Source organism: Sinocyclocheilus rhinocerous, unplaced genomic scaffold, assembly GCF_001515625.1.
Source record: "Sinocyclocheilus rhinocerous isolate Xijiao unplaced genomic scaffold, SAMN03320098_v1.1 scaffold753, whole genome shotgun sequence".
Taxonomy (NCBI): domain Eukaryota; kingdom Metazoa; phylum Chordata; class Actinopteri; order Cypriniformes; family Cyprinidae; genus Sinocyclocheilus; species Sinocyclocheilus rhinocerous.
This window is the reverse complement of record NW_015655991.1, coordinates 250,648-273,774: the sequence shown is the minus strand read 5'-3', so window position 1 is coordinate 273,774 and position 23,127 is coordinate 250,648. Positions and strand designations below refer to the sequence as shown.

Here is a 23,127-nt window from a genome sequence, read left to right as displayed (position 1 = left end):
TCCATGCTGTGAGTATTTAAGACATACTGCTGTTGCACAAATAGCATATAAAATAACCTGTAGTAGATCCATACAAGTGGAGCTGGGGAAGGTAGAGGGTTTCAGAGGAACTCTGAAAGCACACTGTGAAATGTTCTAATGAATTTCTTTCAACAACAAAAAAATCTTTGGAATGATAGATAGTATGTAGTACATGAGTCCTGTGGATTACTTTTATCATGCTATCATCAGGTTTGAAATGACATGAGGAAGAAAATAAGATAGCACATTTTCATTTTTGGGTGAACTGTCCCTTTAAGTTTTGAGGGAACAGACTTCAGTCTAGCCAATCAATTTCACAGCTAACAGGATCAGTTTGGTTATCTTATGCTAACATCAAAGATTATTCATGAGCATGAGCATGTATGAAAACAGAGGAACAGTGCATGCAGGTATGATTCATATGAATCATAACACTCAAGTTAAAGGGGTCATATGATGCGATTTCAATTTTTCCTTTTTCTTTAGAGTGTTACATGCTCTTGGTGCATAAAGAAGATCTGTAAAGTTGCAAAGACTAAAGTCTCAAATCCAAAGAGATATTCTTTATAAAAGTCAAAGAGTCAGCCACGCCTACCTAAAACGGCTCGTTCTAACACGCCCCCCAGGGCATCCTCGCAGTATGGTAAGGGGCGTAACATTTCCGTCACACGCTTGAGGTATTCGGCCAATCACAACGCACTGGATAGCTGGCCAATCACAGCACACCTCGCTTTTCAGACCGATGAGCTTTGTAAAAATCGACTCTTTCCGAAAGGCGGGGCATAGAGGAGAAACAATAATCTACAGTATGTAGCTTATTGGCTGTGTAATAGTTTGTTGAAACACAGAGCGCTTGTCTCTTGGGGTCAGGCTGGAGCAAAAAGCATAATAATAAATAATAAATCATAAATAAATGAAAATCATCCACCGCAAACTGCCTATTACTGAATATTTTACAAGCACATAGACATTTGTTCTCAAGGGAGCTGACAGAGCACATAGTGTGCCTTGAAAAAAAGGAAGTTTACTTAAATTATTTTGCAGTAGGCTGATTCTTTCCGAGCGCTGATAATTCCTGTAATGGAATTGACTGTACTGGTGTGCCAAATCATTCATAAATGCATAATGAACCACGAAAATGAAAGATGAGTTTTGCTGGCAGGGAATCGAGATGGACGGTCCCTGTCGCATTTCTAACATGTTCCCTTCCATCCTATTTTTAGCACACCTGCCCGGCTGATATCAGCTGTGAATGACTGTTCATTATATTCGTCAAACATGCCTGGACAGCAATTGACTTCTACACCATGACGTGGGACCACCGGCGGCGGTGTCAAGCGCTCTTGAATACGGCAGAGCCACAGAGAGGCTTTGTAGGGAAGAGAATGGGTGTAGTGGAGTGAGGACGTCTCGTGTTACAATCTACACGATCTCAGTGGTACGACACAAGAGCAAGCTGCTTTGTCAGTGTCCGAGGTCTGAGCTGTTTGTCCCCCGGAGGAATTTCATTACGCTCATCACAATAAAGCTATCTGATCACATTCTGGCTCTTATGAAGAGCGGCCAAGTGTGCAGAGTCCCGCCCAACGACTGCGACAGACACAAAGCATCATTATTCCTTCTGAGCGAGCTGAGGCTCAGCGGCACTATAAGAAAACCTTCCGCCATTTGTCAGTTTGCATCCTTGGCGAGTTGTCTTTAAAAGTGCAAACTCTCATTCTTGAAGGGGAAAAACTCTGACTTTAGGTGTCTTGAGAGACTAAAGATGGCAGATTGAGTTCCATTGATATTCTGCAGGCTCTGTGAAGACCAGGGACGTTGCTCAGGTAGCTGAAAATCTACAGACACAGCCAATCAGCCCAGGTGGCAACCAATGAGAGGCAACTTCCCTGGAGTGTTCCTGCTCAAATTAGACAACTGAGCCGAACTGAAAGAGAGCGAGAACAAGCCTGACATGGACCGACTGGGCCATACATGGAAAGCACAAACTACACAGCACAAATGGAAGTGGGGAAAACAAAGTCTCTGGTAAATATTTAACAAACGCCATGCTCCCACTAATTCCCTGCTGGAAGTCTTGGCTGACTGTTTAACAGCCGATTTTCTCTGTACTTCGCAACAGAGCGAGAGAGAGCGCGCTATTGAGGAGTCTGGAGATGCCGCTACTTCTGGCTACATTAGGCAGCTCCATAAAGCTAGCAGGACTGAATCTGTCAGATGTGAAATGTTTGTTTAATTCTGCAATATGCACCCCTGAATGAATGAAACCACTGCTATTCAGAGGCGCTGATCCGATGCTCTCAGCATGGCTCCAGCGAATAAGGAGCAGGGTTGTTTCATTTATGTATATTTTGTACATTCTAGCTGAAATTTTTGCTAGTTTTATTTCAATTTCACAACAACATAGCTTAGTACTTGTGAACAATAAAATGTGCCATAAAACAATTGTAACTACTATCATTCTGGCATCTCTGGCACATTTATGATTCAGAGCCATGGACCAAATCCACTCAAATCTTTTGACAGATGGAGAACAAGTCCTGGCTGGTTTTGCTGAAGTTCATAGCTGAGAATTTTTGGAATATATTCGAGAGATTTGTTTGAGGCCATTTGGATCAACTAAACGAGACTCTAATTTAATTTGTGTTGTCTTCACAATGTTTCAGAGAGATATTATTTTCAGTAACAACTACTGAATGATTATTGTGGTGTAGTTGATTGCATATTTACACTACTATTCAAAAGTTTGGGGTTGGTACTATTTTTTTATGTTTTTGAAAGAAGTCTCTTATGCTCACCAAGGCTGAATTTATTTGATCAAAAATACAGTAAAACAGTAATGTTGTGAAATATTATTACAATTTAAAATAACTGTTTTCTATTTGAATATATTTTAAATATTCCTGTGATGGCAAAGCTGCGTTTCAGTGTCACATGATCCTTCAGAAATCATTCTAATATGCAGACTTGCTGCTCAAGAAACATTTCTTATTATCAGTGTTAAAAATAGTTGTGCTGTCCCCCCGTTGGAATTGTATCGTTGGAATTGTAATGTATCTGCTTCTATACAAAAAGTGAACTAAACTGAACTGTGATGGTTGTTTACATGACAATCATTGATGCATTTCTGTCTAACTGAGTGACTCTTTTGGCCAGAATGAACCAACTGGGAGATCAGACAATTCAGCATAATATGAAATCTAAAAATTAATTGTCTCTATAAATAAACTTCATATTGTAGTTTTAGAGTATTTCTTTAACAAACTTCAATTTTTTATATATTTGAAGGTAGAGTATGGAATTCCGGCCTCTCTTTCACCATCTGGTTGAGACATAAAATTAAAAGGTAAATGCAGATTTGTTATTTTACGTTTGTTTTGCATCTTTAATGAACATATTTTTCAGTGCTGATTTTTTTTCTTCAGTTTTTGTTACCAGCATTAACCTTGATGTGTACATCAGCTGGCCATTTCACCCACAGAAGCACAAATGACTCCTCACCTCATCTGCTGTGTTAATGTAATTACAACAATCATACATTAGCCTTCTCTAAGATGCTCTTTTATACAATAGCACCATTAAGGCTGCTAATTTATTTCCCACTGTCCTTTTCAGCTTTGAAAGCCATCATTTAAAATCATCAGCTGTGGAATTGTGCCATTTACGAGAACCAATCATTGTTGCTCTGCCAGCATTAATAGAGGAATCAATTAGCTCGCTCCGAAAAACAAAACCAAAAGAACAATTTTACACATTTATAATTCCACTGTGCTTTGAAACGCCACAATTGAACTGGTTTTTACAGAGGTGCAAATAAACCTGCACAAGTTTCAGTGCACTAAGCCATCTCTCATTTGAATACCAAAGGGAATACGCAAAGATTGAAGATGCAGGAGGAACCTGATGAAATTCTGATTTTACATTAAGAAGTGAGAAGTAACTGAAGAGGAAGGAGGGGTGACGAAGAAACAGACAGTGAGAAAGTGGAGATGGTTAAGGACACAAACACAACTAAACATCTAGAGGTGGCCATACTCGTCCTGGTTGGGTGCGGACAGTGCGCTGGAGGAGTCGCTGGAGGGCTTGCCCAGCGCATCCTTGGCAAGGTTACTATCTGTGGTCTGGTGGGCTCCTCCCTGTACCTGAGAGTCCTTACTTTGGGGGGGATTGGCCGGCTTAGCCGGGCTCTGGCCATCGGCTTTAGCCAGATCTGCAGGGGTTGAATCAGATGGCTGGGGGGCATCTAAGGACTTTGAGGTCTGGTTGGAGGGTGTATCGCTCAGGTCCACCAGAGGGGCCACGGCTGCAGGAGCAGCTTGTGGGGAGGTGGGCGAGGTGACGCTAGGTTTGGGGGTGCTGGATTGGGGGGTAGCTTTAGGGGCTGCTTTAGGGTTGGCCGCAGGGGCAGTGCTTGAGGTAAGGGTGGTGCTATCGCTAGCAGGACTGTCAGTGCCGGGGTCTGAGTTAGTGGTTACAGAGGGAAGCAAGTCCACTACTGTTGCTGTGTTGTCAGCAGCGTGCCTGTGAGGACAGCGGGAATAGAGAGAGAGAGGAGAGATGGGGAGAAGGAGATTCACACAAAGAAAACGGGGAGGGAGGGGGGGGGAAGGCCAAGGCAAAACATACACAAACATTAGTAAGTCCAACATACATTTCAAAATAAAACACACCATGTTAGGTAATCACAAAAAAGTGAGGGGTGTGTGGTATCTACACCATTAAACTACAACAGAGAGACTGTTAAACACAAGTAGATGTTAATAACCTGAAGAAAAGACCAGACTTTTGCGTTTTGGACTGTGTGTGTGTTTTTAGGGACTCACTCAGGGTCCGTCAAAGGGGTGGTCTCATTGGGTTCGGTGGGTCCTCCTCCTTCATGGTTTGGTGTGTGTTCCTCCTCAGTCCTTACCTCCACAATGGGCTCTTTAGATTCATCCTTACTGTAAAAGATGACACACCAGAGTTACCCAGAGTTACCAGAGTTAAAGATTTGTTCAAATTAGCAGCACTGATTAAAACGGGTTGACGATTATAAACAAATTGGTCTCGCACCATATGGTGTACTTTTCTGGCAAAGTATGGTGTGTTTATATTTATAATTTAATTAAATCTGCCATCTTTATAATTGATAAAGAACTGACAAAAATATTGTACAACTACTGTACAATACAGTAAAACTACTGTCAAATCAAATAAAAAATATTTTTGTATTTTTGCATGACAAAATATAAATATATGTCGGACATATATGACAATATTGTGCTATAAATAACTATTTATGTTAATCAAAAGCTATATTGTTGAGCCCTTCAGTGCAATAACATGACATCAAAATTTGGATATAATAACTTGCTAGTTAAAAAGGAAAAGGTTTTCTCTGCATAGCATTTTCAAAGGCTACTAAAACAGATGTAACCAGGCAGCCTTTTCATTCCTAACCAGCATGCACCTCTCCTCCTCTCCTCTTATCTCAACACTGCCGCCATGAGCCAATATTCACATCATTCTCATTCATGGAGTCAGATATGCCACAATCAGCCCTGCCTCAAGCCCTCCTGTAGAGCTGATGGGAGCGATAATGATGGGAGAGCAATGAAGGATGGCGTTATCGGACAAGGGAACACACACAGATGAGAGGGAAAGGAAAAGACAGGCTCACGTGAAAGCGGCTTTTCCCTCCTCGATATCCTTCCCTTTGGCAGCGGGCCCAGACTTGCCGCAAAAGTTGACGGCGATGCACATGAGGAGGCCGCACTTGTTGAGGAAGTAACATGTGACGTCCACGCCGAAGAGGAGCAGGATGAAGACCACAATGAGGATGCCCACGATAACACCGGTGCCCAACCCTGAGCTGGTTTCTTTGGGAAAGAGGAAAAGGAGGAAAAGTCAAAAAAGAAAAAAAGATTTTATCGCAGACCATGCCTTAAAGTGGCTTTTCCACAGTGCCACAGTGATCTATGCAATCTAGAATAAAAAATTACATTTCCATATAGTCTATTTTATATGTTGTACTAATTTGAAGTGAGCTGAAAGGATTGGTTTGTTGAAGGCAGTTAGGACTAAAGCCAACACACTCATAGAAACACATAAGGGTGAATTCACTAAACAGTTGTACTTTTACATACTCTAAAAACCTGTGGCTTTTTCCACTAACCACCAGCAATCCAGTTTAACCAGGTACTAAATGCGCTGAAATGCACTGCTTTGTGTTTAAACTAAAGGGACAGGTCATCCAAAAATGAAAATTCTGTCATCATTTACTCGACCCTCATGTCGTTCCAAACCTGTATGTGACTTACTTTCTTCTGTGGAACATAAAAGAGGAATGTATCTCCACATATAGTGCAAAACAACAAAACAACAATTTGAATAAATAAAGTCATACTGGTTTGAAATGACATGAGGGTGAGTAAATGATGACAGAATTTTCATTTCTGGATGACCTGTCCCTTTAAGTCATTGTATTTAGAGAAATCCTCCTCTCTCTGTAAATTAGGAATTGAACCTCACAAAACGTAACGTCAAGCCGGTTAACAGAATTTTGTTTGTGTACATTTTCTATTAATCATGGCAGCAGTAATTCATCAAATGATAATCTAGCAATGGAGAAGAGCGTTATAACTGGGCGTACGTCCAAATGCGTGGTGCAGATGAGTCCATTTGACACATTTTAAAGAGGTGCATGGATCACAGTGTTAAAACCATGCTGCACAGTTGCAGTAAAGCCAGATCATGTTTGTCTGATATATCCTTCACAACCTAGCAGGACCAGGAAATGTGCAGTGCAAATAGCATAGATTTTGTTACCTGATTAGCATAATTCCTTTACGCAATCTCTAATTACTAAAACAGCAAACATGTGCAAATAAACAGTACTATCAGTTAATTCTTAGTGAATTCACCCCCATAATATTTAGGTTCTCCACACAGACTGCCAAAGCGGGATACATTTCATGTGTTATCCACACACAGTATATAACATAACATCACATACAGCGTCATTCTGAAGCAGGGCATTCATCACTCACATGAACCCAGCATGCTTATTCAGAGACATAACTAACTCTCTTTGTACAGAACTTCAGAACGTTAACTACAAGGCTTGTTCTGTTCATATTCATGCACATATTTCAACAGAGAAACTCCACTGGCATGGAACGGTGAAGATAATCTCAATATTCAGCTCTTAGTGCATTCACTTATGGGTTAACTCCTGCGTAAACACACACAAACAACACACAAACGTAAGCCATACTGATGAAAACAAAAGAAAACACCATGTTAAAGGAACAAGGATTAAATGAGATGGAGAAACACAAGCAGAACTGTGTTTTCAGCTCTTGAAAACACAGACTACTTACCAGGGATGACAAGCTACACCATGAAAATGCTAAATAACTACAGGATCTACTGAGACGGACATATATGGTCTGGATCAGTAAACGCAACGCACAATGAAAATGTGGTTGTATGGATCTTAATGCTGCATCGGTAAACATGGCAATTCATATGAACAATTCATATCAATCTATGCTGAAATATTTGATTCAAATGTGGGAAGATGACTCAGTTTTTCAAGTGGTCATTATAAAAGTTAAACCAAGTGCTTTTGGACTAACAAAGGGAGATCTGATGAGGCTAAAAGTAAATACAACCTATTTTGGACAAATTATGATTTAAAGTTCAATAAAATAATAAAATAAAATAAATGTGTGTATATATAAACAGTTGAGACAGGTAAAAAGCTAATACCTATCATAAAGCAGCTGTTCTGTAATAGGTTGTTTTATGCTTAAAACATCTTCATTGTAAGCAAATTCACTTTCTTCTATATATATACAGAGTACTGAGACACCATTTTTACCTGACACAGGACACATGATATAATATGGTGGCTGCAAAAAAATTGAGCTAACATATTGTTAGCCCAACACTATACTGGCACTCCATTCAAGTATTCTTATGAGTATACAGCCATAGATTATACCGTGAATTAAGATGAACATTGAACAAGCTGACTGAATTTGCAATTAGGCTTATATCGAGTTCTAGGCACCTTTGCATTAAGTGTCTCTAATGAAACGTCCTTCTAAATCATTGATGGAGCCACATAAAGACCTAAAACACATCTACACGTATCAAGGAGATCATGAATTATGGATGCACTCAACAGAGACCTGGAGGAAAAATGCATTATACAAAACTTCAGCTCCACTTGAGTTATACTGCTCTCAGAACACTGTGCTCAAGACTTGCAATAGATCTACAATAAACCAAAACGTATTATGAACTTAAACCAAGAAACCTGTATGATAGGTAATCTGGTGCTGTGGATGAAATCTAGCCATCGTAGCAGTCAACAAACTCCACGGATGTGTATAAGAGGCTGGGTAACAGGAGGTAGAGCTGACAGATTTAATCTACCGGCCAGCCAGGAGAGGGCCAAGAGCGCTTCTCCTAGATCGGGGTGCGGAGTGGGTCGCACTTGTTTTCCTGAGCTTCAGCCTGCATTTTAACAAGTGTGATAAATCACGGCACACATCTGAGCACAAAGGCTGTCTCACTGAGCTCCTTCACCGGCCAAAAAACGCCCAGCTCTGCTGACTCAGCAGCGTGCTTGAAAGGTCTTCAAGACACTCGAGACGTCTCCACATATTACAAACCTTATCATGTTCTGAATAATGAAAATTGGTGTGAAAAAAACTCACAATGTGGTGCATGTTTATGTTATATGAGTGTTGGGTTGAATCAATGCAGTCCGGAATACCTGGACAGAGTTAGCCGTTAGCATTCCCATGGCACATGCACCTGGAAGTACATGTATACTGCAATCTTTGCTCATGGACACTCAGTTCTGGACATATTTTTTGAAGCCAATTACTTGAGCTGTAAATGTCATGTGACTTTTAACATCATATATATATATATATATATATATATAGAGAGAGAGAGAGAGTTCTGCAGTCGTGATGTCAAAACTCGGAAGACTAATTTGACATGTGTTCTCTCGAGAATGGGTTTTTTTCAATGGGGTTTTTCAATTTATGAGTAAAACAAGGTCTGTGGTAAATGTAAATTGACAATACTGATTTTTATTATTATTATTATTGTTTTTTTTAATTATGTTGTACAACAAAACGTCCATGTATGTCAAGTTACGTTTACCATAAGAAAAACTCTTGGCAAATTAGTCTTCTGAGTTTTGACATCACGGCTGCAGCACTCTATATAATAAAGAAGTACTAGTAAATTAATTTGTGGTTAATTTTGCATAGCCATCAATGGGAAAAAAACAGGCTTTGCGTGCTCGGAATGTAGTTACAGCAGGGGCTAGCTGCTTGCTAATGCTAACTAGCCAAACTTTAACCTTCTGTGTTGAATATTACACATAAAGGTATTAAATAAAGCTACTGCAGGATCATCATCGAACTGCAGAATTTGTGAAAATCTACAACAGATCACCAGAATACTGTTTTAATTGCTCTTGAGGCATCTGCTGAATGTGACTTTTCGCTAACAGCCCATTTTAACTTTCTCTGCACGGTCATTACAAATGTTCAGTCTGTTCTGAGGACTCTCAGATTATTCAGACACCTCCACACTTGGCACTTGCCTCCGTCTCCAGTCACTCTCAGTGATAAGTGCAAACAAGCGGCACTTCTGCCGGTGCCAAGTTTGGATTCTCAAGTCATTTTGCCTCTGGTTTTGCTAGTCTGAATGAAGCCGATGATCCATCCGGAGTGGCATTAAACATCCCAGACGGGCCAAACGGGGTGCTGCTTTTCTGATGAAATGTCACCTAGCACCAACACACAATGATTAAGGACAGAGACGCACCTGCATATGAATGATGAGCATGACAAACTGATTGGCACATGCATTTCCAGGAGTCAAACCTCCAGGTCTCATCACTTTATTACCATGAGAATCCATTCCAAAATGGGAAACAAATGCTACTCCATTTTATTGAACAAACGACCCCCATTCCCTCCCCCATTTATTTCCATAACCCTGCCAAATATATGAGGTTTTATACTGTAAGACACTTAATTACATTAGTTGCACTTTACTTGACACTCTCCCAGGAAATGCCTGCATAGGTCTTGAATAATAATGACACTCGCATTTCCACTGCCTTGGACATGTAAACTGACCACCATCTTCTTTAATACGGACAGCTGGCTGGAGGTCAATCGACACCCATACCTGTATCTGTCCATCGCTAATGTTCAAAATTGATTTATACGGTTACAACGGAGGCGGTGCCATGCACACAAGAACGTTTGTGGGTTTCGCACTAAAATTCAGTCTGGGGGGTGTTTATGTTAAATCCTGTCTAAGCAAGAATAAACAGCCTTAAGGTATTTAGCAGTTCAGAGTAGAGATGGTCAATCAGAAGTACTGCAGAACACTCCTGCCCCTTAAAAGTAAAAAGCTCCGTGGGTCCCTCCGAACCGACATTGTGCACCATGTCATCATGGGACAAGCATGGAACGGTCACACATTATGGTCCCATGCAACTCGCTGTCGCGAGATTTTGACTCAAATCCATGTTGTGTTCATTAAAAACTCAAAATAAACAAAACAATCTATCTAGCTTACCGTATTTTCTTAAAACCTACAACGATTACTGCATGACACCATACTGGTATGTGTGTACAAAAAATGTATTACAGAACATAATTCAATTACACTGTTGAAAATGACACTTTTGACGTGAATGAGTTTAACAGCAGTAGCATTAGTTTTGAATGGTCTTTTCAAGTAAGAAGCAGAGAAAAGAAAATGTAAATAAAAGTCCATTACAAGAAAGTATATATTTTCTGAATCGTCTAAAATTATGTACAGTTTGTCACAAAAAACACGTTTTCCATGTCAACACACAAACTTGGTGCCTATTCCTAAAAAACACCCTTCCAAATTAGTTAATATCTTAATAATAATAACAACAACAAAAGAATAAGAAACTTAAAATGAATGAAGGTAATGAAAATAAGGACTTTATCTCCTAAATGGGCCCTAGAATAATTATATCGAGATTAATATCAAGAGACTAGGCTTCTTGATAGGGAAAGATTTTCTACAACACTCTCAAAAAGTCCATGATGTGAAAAAAAAACCTTTTCAAACACTCTGACGTTGCCTTGCTTAAACATAAATGAATAAGAAACTTAAAAAGACAAAAAAAACAGAATGATACAAGCACCGAACACTTTGCTTAATTCCAATACATGTAACTGATATTCTTTTTTGTTTGTTTGTTTGTTTGTTTAGCCTGCGAGAGGATCAGAAAGGCGTAGAAAACTGAAGGGTGTGGTTGAAGAGTGGACGGGACTCCTCTCCTCTGGCGAGCCCCAGTTTATGAGAGCACTAGCACAGTCAGCATGGAGAACATGAGAGTGACGAGAGCGTACGTCACAGAGGAGCAGCCAAGGGTTGCTGAGACCACACATCCCACACCACCACACCAAAAAAAGACACCCGAAGACCACAGGGACAGTGCACAGGAGAAAAAAAAAATGGGCAAAAATAGGGGAAAAAAACAACGTTTTGAGTGCGTGTTTGAAAATGCGATGATCCGGTGATGTCCGATTTTACATATGGAGACAGAAAAAGGGAAAGAGGGAGGGAAGGAAGGAAAAAACAGGGAAAGAAATTGGGAGAGAGGGAGAGAGAGAAAAAAGAGAGAGACAGAGAATAGGTCAAATACAGAAAATTAAGTTTAAAAGGTTAATCAAGAAAAGAATATCAAAGGAAAGTTCCAGCAAGTTAAAAACACAGCAATGACAGCAAATCGAGAATGAAAGGACAACGATAGTCAAATGATGGGAAACATGGAATGATAAGGGACACCAAGACACGTACAATCAAGAAACACAGATCAGGCAACTGTCCTGGTATTTGACATTGCATATATACTTTACAGCCAATTTTGATAAATCTTACATATCCTCTCTTTCTTTAAAGGTGAAGTGTGCAATTTCCGCTCTACTAGCCTCTCAAAACTGTATTGCAACATTAATAACAAAAAGAGTAATTGGACTGCAATTGCTCTGTCAAATAGATAGTCCCATCCCAAACCCAGTGGTCATTAATAGCACCACAGAGACAGTGTTTACACTTTTTGAAGGAATTCATCTACAAATGGCTTATTTATAATGGTCTCTAATTCACAGATAGTGAAGGTATTTTAAAATGAAACATTATAACATAAAAAGCACACTTCAGATTTAAACAAGTGCTGCCAGAAAATTGCATTTAAATGAATTATAATGAATTCAAATCAAGAAAAACATTCTACAGGAAATTCGGAAAAACAGGCTTTCATCTTTCTATGTCGCAAACACCAGGGAAATGTTGCCCAGTCAGAAGACAAGGCGAAACAAACAGGTTATGATGCAATACAGTGTAATAAAGTGCTGAAATGAGTTTTCTGATCTTATTTAAATGGCACAAACGTTAATGGGCGTTGTATTAGAACAGCTTTTACTCCTTGTCAACTGTAGCCGGGGAGATTTGGATTACATGAATTAGAGCTTTAGCATTTATCGTGTGGCCAGGGTTGAGCTCAACCCATTACCCGTACCATGCACGAAAATCCACTGGCTCCCTATTTTAATTCCTGCCAAACTCTCGACGTGCTGACCATCTGCAAAGCGAAGGAATGTGTCATGTGATAATAATAGTGTCCAGACAGTTTTAAGGGTTTCTAACCTGTCTCCTGCAAGCTGGTCTGATTATAAGACTCTAGAGAAGCGTGAATCGCTGTCTGAGCAGCTGTTTTTGGACCATCGTTTCTAACAGCAGCTGCTCCAGCTGATGCAATGCAGATGTTGGGCTAAAAATAAAGCCACTTTTTTTAACTCCCATATGTTACACATTGAGGTTAAACTCCTGCCCTTTAAAAGTAAAAGGCTCCGTGGGTCCCTCCAAACCGACATTGAGCACCATGTAATCATGGGACAAACATGAAACGGCCACGCATTACGGTCCCATGCAACTCGCTGCGGCGAGATTTCGACTCGAATCCATGTTGCGTTTGTTAAAAACACAAAATAAACAAAAAAATCCATCTAGCTTACCGTATTTTCTTAAAACCTACAATGATTACTGCATGACACCATACTGGTACGTGTATACAAAAAAATGTATTACAGAACATAATTAAATTACACAGTTGAAAATGACACTTATTGAAGTGAATGAGTTTAAACAGCAGTAGCATTAGTTTTGAATGGTCTTTTCAAGTAAGAAGCAGAGAAAAGAAAATGTAAATAAAAGTCCATTACAAGAAAGTATATATTTTCTGAATCGTCTAAAATTATGTACAGTTTGTCACAAAAAACACGTTTTCCATGTCAACACACAAACTTGGTGCCTATTCCTTAAAAACACCCTTCCAAATTAGTTAATATCTTAATAATAATAACAACAATAACAAAAGAATAAGAAACTTAAAATTAATGAAGGTAATGAAAATAAGGACTTTTTATCTCCTAAATGGGCCCTAGAATAATTATATCGAGATTAATATCAAGAGACTAGGCTTCTTGATAGGGAAAGATTTTCTACAACACTCCCAAAAAGTCCATGGTTTGAAAAACATCTTTTCAAACACATCAACGTTGCCTTGCTTAAACATAAAATGAATAAGAAACTAAAAATGACAAGAAACAAAAAAGAAAACAGAATGATACAAGCACCGAACACTCTGCTTAATTCCAATACATGTAACTGATATTCTTTTTTGTTTGTTTGTTTGTTTGTTTAGCCTGCGAGAGGATCAGAAAGGCGTAGAAAACTGAAGGGTGTGGTTGAAGAGTGGACAGGGCTCCTCTCCTCTGGCGAGCCCCAGTTTATGAGAGCACTAGCACAGTCAGCATGGAGAACATGAGAGTGACGAGAGCGTACGTCACAGAGGAGCAGCCAAGGGTTGCTGAGACCACACATCCCACACCACCACACCAAAAAAAGACACCCGAAGACCACAGGGACAGTGCACAGAAAAAAAAAATAGAGGCAAAAATGGGGAAAAAATCAAGTTTTGAGTGCGTGTTTGAAAATGCGGTGATCCGGTGATGTCCGATTTTACACATGGAGACAGAAAAAGGGAAAGAGGGAGGGAAGGAAAAAACAGGGAAAGAAATTGGGAGAAAGGGAGAGAGAAAAAAGAGAGAATAGATCAGAGAATAGGTCAAATACAGAAAATTAAGTTTAAAAGGTTAATCAAGATTAGAAAAGAATATCAAAGGAAAGTTCAAGCAAGTTAGTAAAAACCAAAGTAAGAAGGCGGTAGCATGTTAAAAGCACAGCAATGACAGCAAGTCGAGAATGAAAGGACAACGATAGTCAAATGATGGGAAATATGGAATGATAAGGACACGAAGACACGGACAATCAAGAAACACGGATCAGGCAACTTTCCTGGTATTTGACGTTGCATATATACTTTGCAGGCAGTTTTGATAAATCTTACATATTCCCCCTCTCTTTAAAGGTGAAGTGTGCAATTTCCTCTCTACTAGCGTCTCCAAACTGTATTGCAGCATTAATAACAAAAAGTGTAATTGAATTGCAATTGCTCTTTCAAATAGATAGTCCCATCCCAAAGCCAACGGTCATTAATAGCATCACAGAGACAGTGTTTACACTTTTTTTAGAGAATTTCATCAAATTTTCATCTTTCATCATTTATAATTGTCTCTACTGCGCAGAGATAGAGAAGGTATTTTAAAATGAAATATTATTAAATAAAAAATACACACTTCAGCTTTAAACAAGTGCTTCCAGAAAATTGCATTTAAATTACTTATAATTAATTCAGATCAAGAAAAACATTCTACAGGAAATTAGGAAACAAACAGGCTTTCAACTTTCTATGTCGCAAACACCAGGGAAAATGTTGCCCAGTCAAAAGACAAGGCGAAAACAAACAGGTTATGATGCAATACGGTGTAATAATGAGCTGGATGACTGAATGAGTTTTCCGATGTTACTTAAACTGCACAAACGTTAACGGGCATTGTATTAGAACAGCTTTTATTCCATGTCAACTGTAGCCGGGGAGATTTGGATTACAGGAAGTAGAGCTTTAGCATTTGTCGCGCGGCCAGAGCTGAGCTCGACCAGTTACCCGTACCACGCACGGAAATGCACTGGCTCCCTATTTTAATTCCTGCCAAACTCTCGACGTGTTGACCATCTGCAAGCTGAAGGGATATGTCTTGTGATAATAATAGTGTCCAGACAGTTTTAAGGGTTTCTAACCTGTCTCCTGCAAGCTGGTCTGATTATAAGACTCTAGAGAAGCGTGAATCGCTGTCTGAGCAGCTGTTTTTGGACCATCGTTTCTAACAGCAGTTGCTCCAGCTGATGCAATGCAGATGTTGGGCTAAAAATAAAGCTGCTTTTTTGAACTCCCATATGTTACACATTGAGGTTAACAACTCTGCAATGTGTAAGTGTGGCGAGATGAGAAAAGAGACAAAGGAAGGCTTTTCTATCCATCCGAACCTGTCTTGCACAAGTGCTCCGAGATCCAAAGCTCCCACTGCTATATGGCTGCTTCCCACTAAGCGGATGAGAAAAAGCAGGTCTCTTGGCCATGCACCGGCAGATGCCTGTTAGGTCCTCAGTAAAGCATTAAACCATTAATCCTGTTGAGGCGTCATCATGCAAAACCAGAGGATGCATCCCCACTGAGAACAGGCAGATAGTCAGCCCAATTCAATTGGTCTGCCACAATGAGCCTGAACTGAGCCTCAGTTCAGCCTCCAGAAAGAGACCGAGGGATGATCTAAGGCCCAATTTTTATCAGCGGGGAAGCAGCTCGCTAGAAAACAAAAACACAGCACTGCCAATGGAGCACAGACCAAACGAGCCCGTGGTGGAGGGGGTGGATGGTTTAACGGGCCTGCTGTGGCTTTTTGCCTCCCGAGTGCCAAATAGAAAATCTCATCTTCACTGATATCATCTACAATCGCTCCGAGATGAGCAATAAAGCCGGCTGCAAGAGTCAGGTGGAGGTTGCCGGAGGGGTCAGGGCTCTGGAGAGGAGCTGTAGGTCTCCAGACTTCACCCGTGGCCACCTCTCACAGACATTTATCACTCTGCACTCTTATTACTCTTAGATTGTGTCAAATCACTCTCTAGAGGAGGCCAGGCCACAACCTGAATTGACACAAGGGTGGCCTGTGTAATCCACAACAAGACCTGCTAGTAGGTAAATATTTAAATAGTTACTGCTCAGTAATATTTGAAAAACGAATGTCCACCAAATCAAAGGCAAAAAAATAAAAAAAACCATAAAAACAGGAAATTGTCATAGAGAGGAACCCTGCAGACCCTCATGACTGTGTGCCAAGGTAAATAAGTCTCTTAAAATATCACATAATTTGACCCTTTTTATGACAAATGTCATTTTTAGAATTATTAAATGTAACTATTGTCTTGAAAATGGTATGAACATTTTTCAAAATCAACCATGAATACAAAGAGTTGATTTCTAAGAGCACTGTGCACATGTGTTTTAAACTAGATCCCCTGCCCCCCTTTTTTTTTTACCATGGACACTTTTATGTCACTGAACTGTGAATTTCACTACCTCTCCATAGGCATGTCACTCTTGCAATGGCGGTATAAATAATTCAGACAACAGGATGAGAAAAGTATGTTACCTCATGCCCAATCATACTCACAGCTTTGTAGCGCACTAGATAGTGTTTGATGGGAGAGCCCCCATCGTCCTGCTTGATCCAGTGGACCTTCATCTCGTTGCCTGTGGACAGTGGCTTAGCGTCCAGTTTAGGAGGATTAGGTTCCCCTGAGGAGAAAACGGCCAGAAAAAAACGCTGTTAGAAGACCCTCGCACAGATTCAAAATGTGTCCTAACCCAGCCACATTTCCACAGGTGAATGTCCCCTCATCCTTTAACAGCTGATTTGTAATCCACAAGGTATTCTTTATCTCTGAATATGAACTGCAGAAATAGGTTAGCTAATCAAACTCCTGGCTAATTTTAGCTCATAATTAATTTACAGTGTTGACCCAGCTGGGAGAATTTAAAAGGAAATTATATGGTTGTGTATGGTCTAAACTAAGCACAAAAAAATGGTAAAATTAACGATCAAAGGAAGAGACGTAACACTTTATAGTTGAGTCACTTTGCAAAGTTTCAATTCCTCTGTTCTCGTTTTTGGCTAAACTGTCGAGACATCTCATTGCACAGGTTTTTTGGCAGTATAATGATGACTTCTGCCTCCCATCCTCCAAACGTGGAACATTAATGAAAGCACTTGGCTCTTGTAAAAGTGGAGCTGAGTCGCTTGGGCATGTGGAGGGCTGTAATGAGAGCTGGACCTGTGTTGGTGGCAGTGATGGAGGAAGAGAGCGCCACTGTAATGCAGTCTCTGGGGGAGCTCGTTATCTCGACTTGCCCACTACTTAATGACAGAGCTCCCTTAATTATCCTCCATGCTTTGATTGGAGATTCTCAGCCATTACATTTAATAATATCAGCGGGCTGAAGGGGGAGGGAAATGCGCATGTGTGGGCGCTTGTTTGGGATGTTAGCTGTCTACCTGTGTCACTAGTGGAGCCTGGGAGGAGACCACAGTGCTCTGCTCCCATTAATCATCATAAATAGCTGCTAGACAAGAGCCCCTATTAGGAACTGATGTGACACTGTGTATATACACCACCAAATGAAACATGACAAATGAGATACATTTTAGGTCAAGGAAATTGGATATTTGAATGTTTGACCAAAAACATATAATGAACAAGTTAAATTTGATGTTTTGGATTCAGTTCTGCTTATACGTTTACATTCTCCTGGCAGAATCTGCAAGATAGTTAACATATTATTTTGCAAAATAACATGGATCATAAAAATTATATATATATATTTATATTTTTAACAAATACTGTATAATATAATATAATACAATACACAAGTTTAGGGTCAGAAAGATTTTTTTTTTAAAGAAATTAATACTTTTACTCAGCAAGTATGCAATGAATTGATCAAACATAAAAGTAAAGGCTTTTTTTTTAAATGATATAATTATAATGCTACAAAAGATTTTTCAAATGAATGCCATTCTTTTGAGTTTTCTATTCATCAGAGTCCTGAAAAATCAGGGTTTGCACAAAAATATTAAGGAGCACAAATATTTTCAACACTGATAATAAGAAATGCCCAAGCACCAAATCAGCATATTAGAATGACTTCTGAAGGATCATGTAAAGGCTGGAATAATGGCTGCTAAAAATTATATATTAAAATAGAAAACAGTTATTTTAAATTGTGACAATATTTCAAATTTTTTACTATTTTACTGTATTTTAGAGAACTTAAAGTGACATCTTTCAAAAACATTAAAAACCCTTACAGACTCCAAACTTTTGAACAGCAATATAATATAATATAATAATACTATCCACAAAACAACTGAATTTAGAGTTGATTCTGTTCAAAAGTTAACATTCTTGGTTCCTGCTCTTGTATGACTTGAGCATCAATGACATTTTGTAAGATTTTGTGATAGTTTTGGTTTGTGAAGTGAAGCGGCCCACTGTTCTCCAAGTCCTGTAAGTTCTTTGGTTTCCCAGCATACTCTGCATATTTGAGTTGTTCTCTGCATATTTGAGTGGCTTCATGATGTTTTGTCACGTAGGACAATACCAAACTATAATAAAAGGCTTCAAACAGTCTATCAAACAGATAATTTGTGTAAATTAAGTTACCATTTATTCTTGGGGAAAAAGACAAAAAAAAAAAAAAACTTTTATAGCTCCTCCAGGCAAGTACTAAATACAAAATACAGATTCTGCAAAGGCTATGCAAAATATGTAAACTTGAAACCGTAACCCTCTATGTATATGTTTGTTCTGGTCTCATATCTTGATAAATCTCTTCATAGTCTTCTGTAATTAAGCTTAATTTAAGTTAGAGGCATTTTTGAAACTTTCAGACCATCAGGCAGTTAGTTTCAGCATGCATGAAAATAGAGGCCTAAGGTGTTTCCTTCGAGATAAATTGAAGCTTGATTAAAGTTTGTAATCAGATGCTGCAATTTAAATGAAAACAAGTTAATTTAAGACAAGCAGTGCAGGAGTGATGGCAGTTAAACAGGTTTTCTGAGATCCAGTCATCATTTCCAGTTAGCTGAAGGACTTCCAGATGCTAAGAAGGCAAAGAGGGACAGATTAGGGTTACAGAGAGAAAGAGGGCAAACATGCGCTACCATGCAGAAGGAGGATTCGATTAAAGGGTCATGGATTATTGTGCCACTCGATCATGACTAATAATGACTGCTATCCTATCTTGACAAATTTCAGGAATAGCAACTGAGAGATACTACAGAAAAAATGACAGAGACAGTATCTCATCTCAAACCAAGTGTGTCGTTAAAAATGTTTGGGTAGGAGAAGAGAGAGTAGAAGCATTTTCTTGAAATACGAGGAAGTGAAGCTCTTCCACTTCTCCATTTCCACATTGGAACAGCAGACAGGGACAGTGAGCAGGTTCATTCGTCAGACAAAGACGTACAATTAGGACATGCATGAGAGGCTTTGAGTATGCAGACTGAGACGAGACAGAGAACAGAAGTGTGTGTGAATGTGTTCATGCAATTAGCTGATGTTAGTCTTTGTGATATAGCACAATTTATCATATAAAGCACATTTATGATGTGCTAATGAATGAGGGGATGATGATTGTTCTTTATAACGATTTGTACAAAAACAAGTGAAAAGGATGTCTTTTTTAATAAATGAGTTTGTGAGATGTCAAAAACCTCTCATTAGTTTTTTTTAGTTAAGCAACTCTCTTAAAGCAATAGTTTACCCAAAAATGAACATTTGTTGAAAATGTACCTGCCCAGGATGTAGATGAGTTTGTTTCTTTATTGGAAAAGTTTTGGAGAAATTTAGCATTAAATCACTTGTTTACCAATGGATCCTCTGCAGTGAATGGGTGCTGTCAGAACGAAATTTTAAACAGCTAATAGAAACATCAAAATTATCCACAAGTATTCCACACAACTCCAGTCCTTCAATCAACATCTTGTGAAGTGAAAAGCTGAGTGTTTGTAATAAACAAATCCATCAAGAAGTTTTTAAATTCAAACCATTGCTTCTGGCTAAAATACAAGTCCTCTGTCCAAAATATTGCTTTCTCTGATGGCACCCATTCACTGGCATAGGATTCAATGGTGAGCACGTCAAGCTAAATTTATCAAAATCTCATCCAATGAAGAAACAAACTCATCTTCATCTTGAACGGCCTGAGGGTAAGTAAATTTTTTTAACAAAAAAGGACATTTTCTTAAAAAGTTACATCATTTATTAAAAGAAGAGTTGGAGTGGGAGGGTAGAAATGACTTCTACATCAGTACAGTAAAACATATATTGAAAATCAATAAAAAGTTGAACATGCAGAGCACCTAGCAGTATGTGTAGGAGACTAAGCTTTGGGATTACTGTATAGGCAGAGTGGCTGATGGTTTTCAAATAGCCAAATAAAGTAGGTGGTGTGAGATTTCTGAAGGATTAATGACTCAAAAAATGAAATGGCTCATAAATCCTGATGGTACTGGGTGGGTGTTTCCTCTATCTTCCCCTCATTAACTTGTCTGTTCTCACTGTTAATGGGAATCGGACCAAAATAAAAAAACAAAAGCGAAAGCAAAAAAAAAAAAAAACTACAACATAAAATCAACAAAATATTACCTTCTGTTCATCAGCGAAGACGACATCATCAGCACCATGCAAGAGTCATAAGTCACATGATATGCACGCACATGATTGGTGGAAAGGAAAGTGGAGGGGGGGGGGTCACATGGAAAATACAAAACATTGAAAAAAATTATACAAACATGGAACGTGTTAAGACCAAAAAGTACAAACAGAAAAACAAACAACAAAAGAAAACATAAATTATAAACATAAATACTTCTCTTTAACATTAGATACAGTGTGTATAGACCCATTAAGCAATTCCTGGACAGGTTTTTATTTTTATTTATTTATTTTTTTAAAAACACAAATACAAATCAAAGTACTTACAAAAAAAATCTGCCCTATACCAGCTCTCCTGAAGCCCATTTAAACTATGAGAGTTAGAATAGGGTCCAAATTGCTTTATGAATCCACTTCACCAGCAGTATTTCCTCTGACTGCAAGTGGTACTCTTGATAAGAGGATTCTAATACAGCTCTCTTGCACTGTACATTGAATTATAAATGCTTGTGCAGACTGAATAGCATCAATAGGGCTGCAACACCAACTGAAACAGAGCAGGGCAGCCAAAGGCAGAGGAAACTCAGTGATGTTGACCGTACAGATAGAAACCTGCCTCATCTACTGGACATGAAGCTGGATGCTACAGAATGGGCAAATGAGAAGCATTAGGGCAGAGACTGTCCATGTGTACGAAGAGTCCGGGACAATACCATAGCAGTGTTTTCCATCACAAACTAGAGGTCTGCAGTCTACAAGTAAAATACTAGATATGATGCCAAATGTACACCTTCAGACACTTAAGTTACATGTAAAAATGCATAAACTGAAGCCTCCTGGAAGCCGCACTGTATCAAAGCATCTGCTAAAATAGGTTTCCATACTGGGGTCCATACAAAATTTGAGAGTGAGGAAAAAAACCCTACAATATTTATTTTAACAATAAAAATGAAAAAATAAATTTGCTTTTTTGAAGGGAAATAAAATCTAAATTTTCATCTTCCTTGCAATGCACTTACTTTCAAGAATATTTCTATATGTAGTATAGCTATATAACATGTAGTATTCTAATGAGTTTCTAAAGAACTTCAGGCTAAATAAGGAGTGTTTAAGTTTGCAATCTGAGACAGATAACTGTACTAAAAAAATAGGCACATTACACATACAAATATGCACTAACATTCACATTCACTTTGAAGCCATTTGAAATGAGTGTCTATAAACCACCAGGGTTCTTTATAAACTGTAGCTGTCAAGTAATTTAGAAAGTCTGAAATCTTCATGCTGATTATGACTCATTATCATACAAAAGAACAGATCTTTTGTTTGCTTATCTACTCATACAACCCTAAAAAACGCTATTATATTTTAATTTCTTTGACATCTGAATAAGGTTTAGTTTGGTGCAATCTTAAAGCTGCCAGTCAATGTCAACTAAGAAGACAATAGTCAAAAAACTGCCTACTTCTAAGATTAAGACCCTGTCATTTCTCTGACTGAATGAGACAGAATAGCTGTCTCCCGAAAACCTTTTCAGACCCTCCCAATTTGCGGTCTGTTTGTCGAGAGATCAGGTGTAATCCGTGCTGTCATGGTAACTCTATTTTCAGACTAACGCTTGGTGGCGTCTCTCGCAGGATAGTGGGAAGTGAGAGAGCATGTTTTAGTGTTTAGGATCAAAATTTGTTTGTATACAAACAGACGAGACATACACAGATGTAAGACGTCTGTTGTTAATTTGGTGATTGCACAAGTTTGTCGATTTGAACCATGAGACCTTGTGCACTTAAACACAGGTTGTTCCATACTGATGGCTGCTGCATGGCAAATCTCTTCGGATAAAAGCATCTGTGCTTGCATCTCTGAGGGATGTCATGCACTCCCAAGAATGCTAATGTTGACAATTTTGCTTAATTTTGTGAAGACAGCGCCATTAGTTTCCACATTCGTGACAGTATGCAACATGTCTCATCAATATCTCAGAGAGCACAATAGGAGAACTGCATGTGTCATGCGGTTTCTACAATTTTCTGCACATCCAATGGCATAAAAATCAGCACACATCATGAGTTTATAAACCATTAACTATTAGCACAAAAAAGCATGTCAGTTCATGTCATATTCCTGTATGTATACCATGCAGTGACATGTTAGACAGGTGAGCTGGTCTACAAGCGGATGTTAGTGATGGGTCTCTACTGAGGCTTGAGGGTCATGAGCACAATCCCAGTGTCTCACTTCCCCCGCCCTCACTAACATCTACACGGTCTCTCTTCTCTATCACAGACGTGTGTTGTCGGTCTACTGTGAACGTCAGCGGTGTTGACTTCAGGAACAATGGTCTAGGTGAGGCGAACAAACGTG

The 23,127-nt window shown here is 39.0% G+C and overlaps 1 protein-coding gene across 1 annotated transcript in view; it reads right to left on the bottom strand.

Annotated features, from left to right (window-relative positions):
- Positions 1-23,127, bottom strand: part of LOC107718990 (neural cell adhesion molecule 1-like) — a 242,820-nt gene that overhangs the window by 2,042 nt on the left and 217,651 nt on the right. The window contains exons 17-23 of the mRNA XM_016526273.1: positions 20,755-20,757; positions 16,719-16,843; positions 12,736-12,859; positions 12,602-12,670; positions 5,681-5,888; positions 4,845-4,961; positions 4,057-4,542 (exon numbers count right to left, since the gene is read on the bottom strand). Of these exons, the coding sequence (XP_016381759.1) occupies positions 4,057-4,542; positions 4,845-4,961; positions 5,681-5,888; positions 12,602-12,670; positions 12,736-12,859; positions 16,719-16,843; positions 20,755-20,757 (1,132 nt within the window). The remainder of the gene's footprint in view (positions 1-4,056; positions 4,543-4,844; positions 4,962-5,680; positions 5,889-12,601; positions 12,671-12,735; positions 12,860-16,718; positions 16,844-20,754; positions 20,758-23,127) is intronic.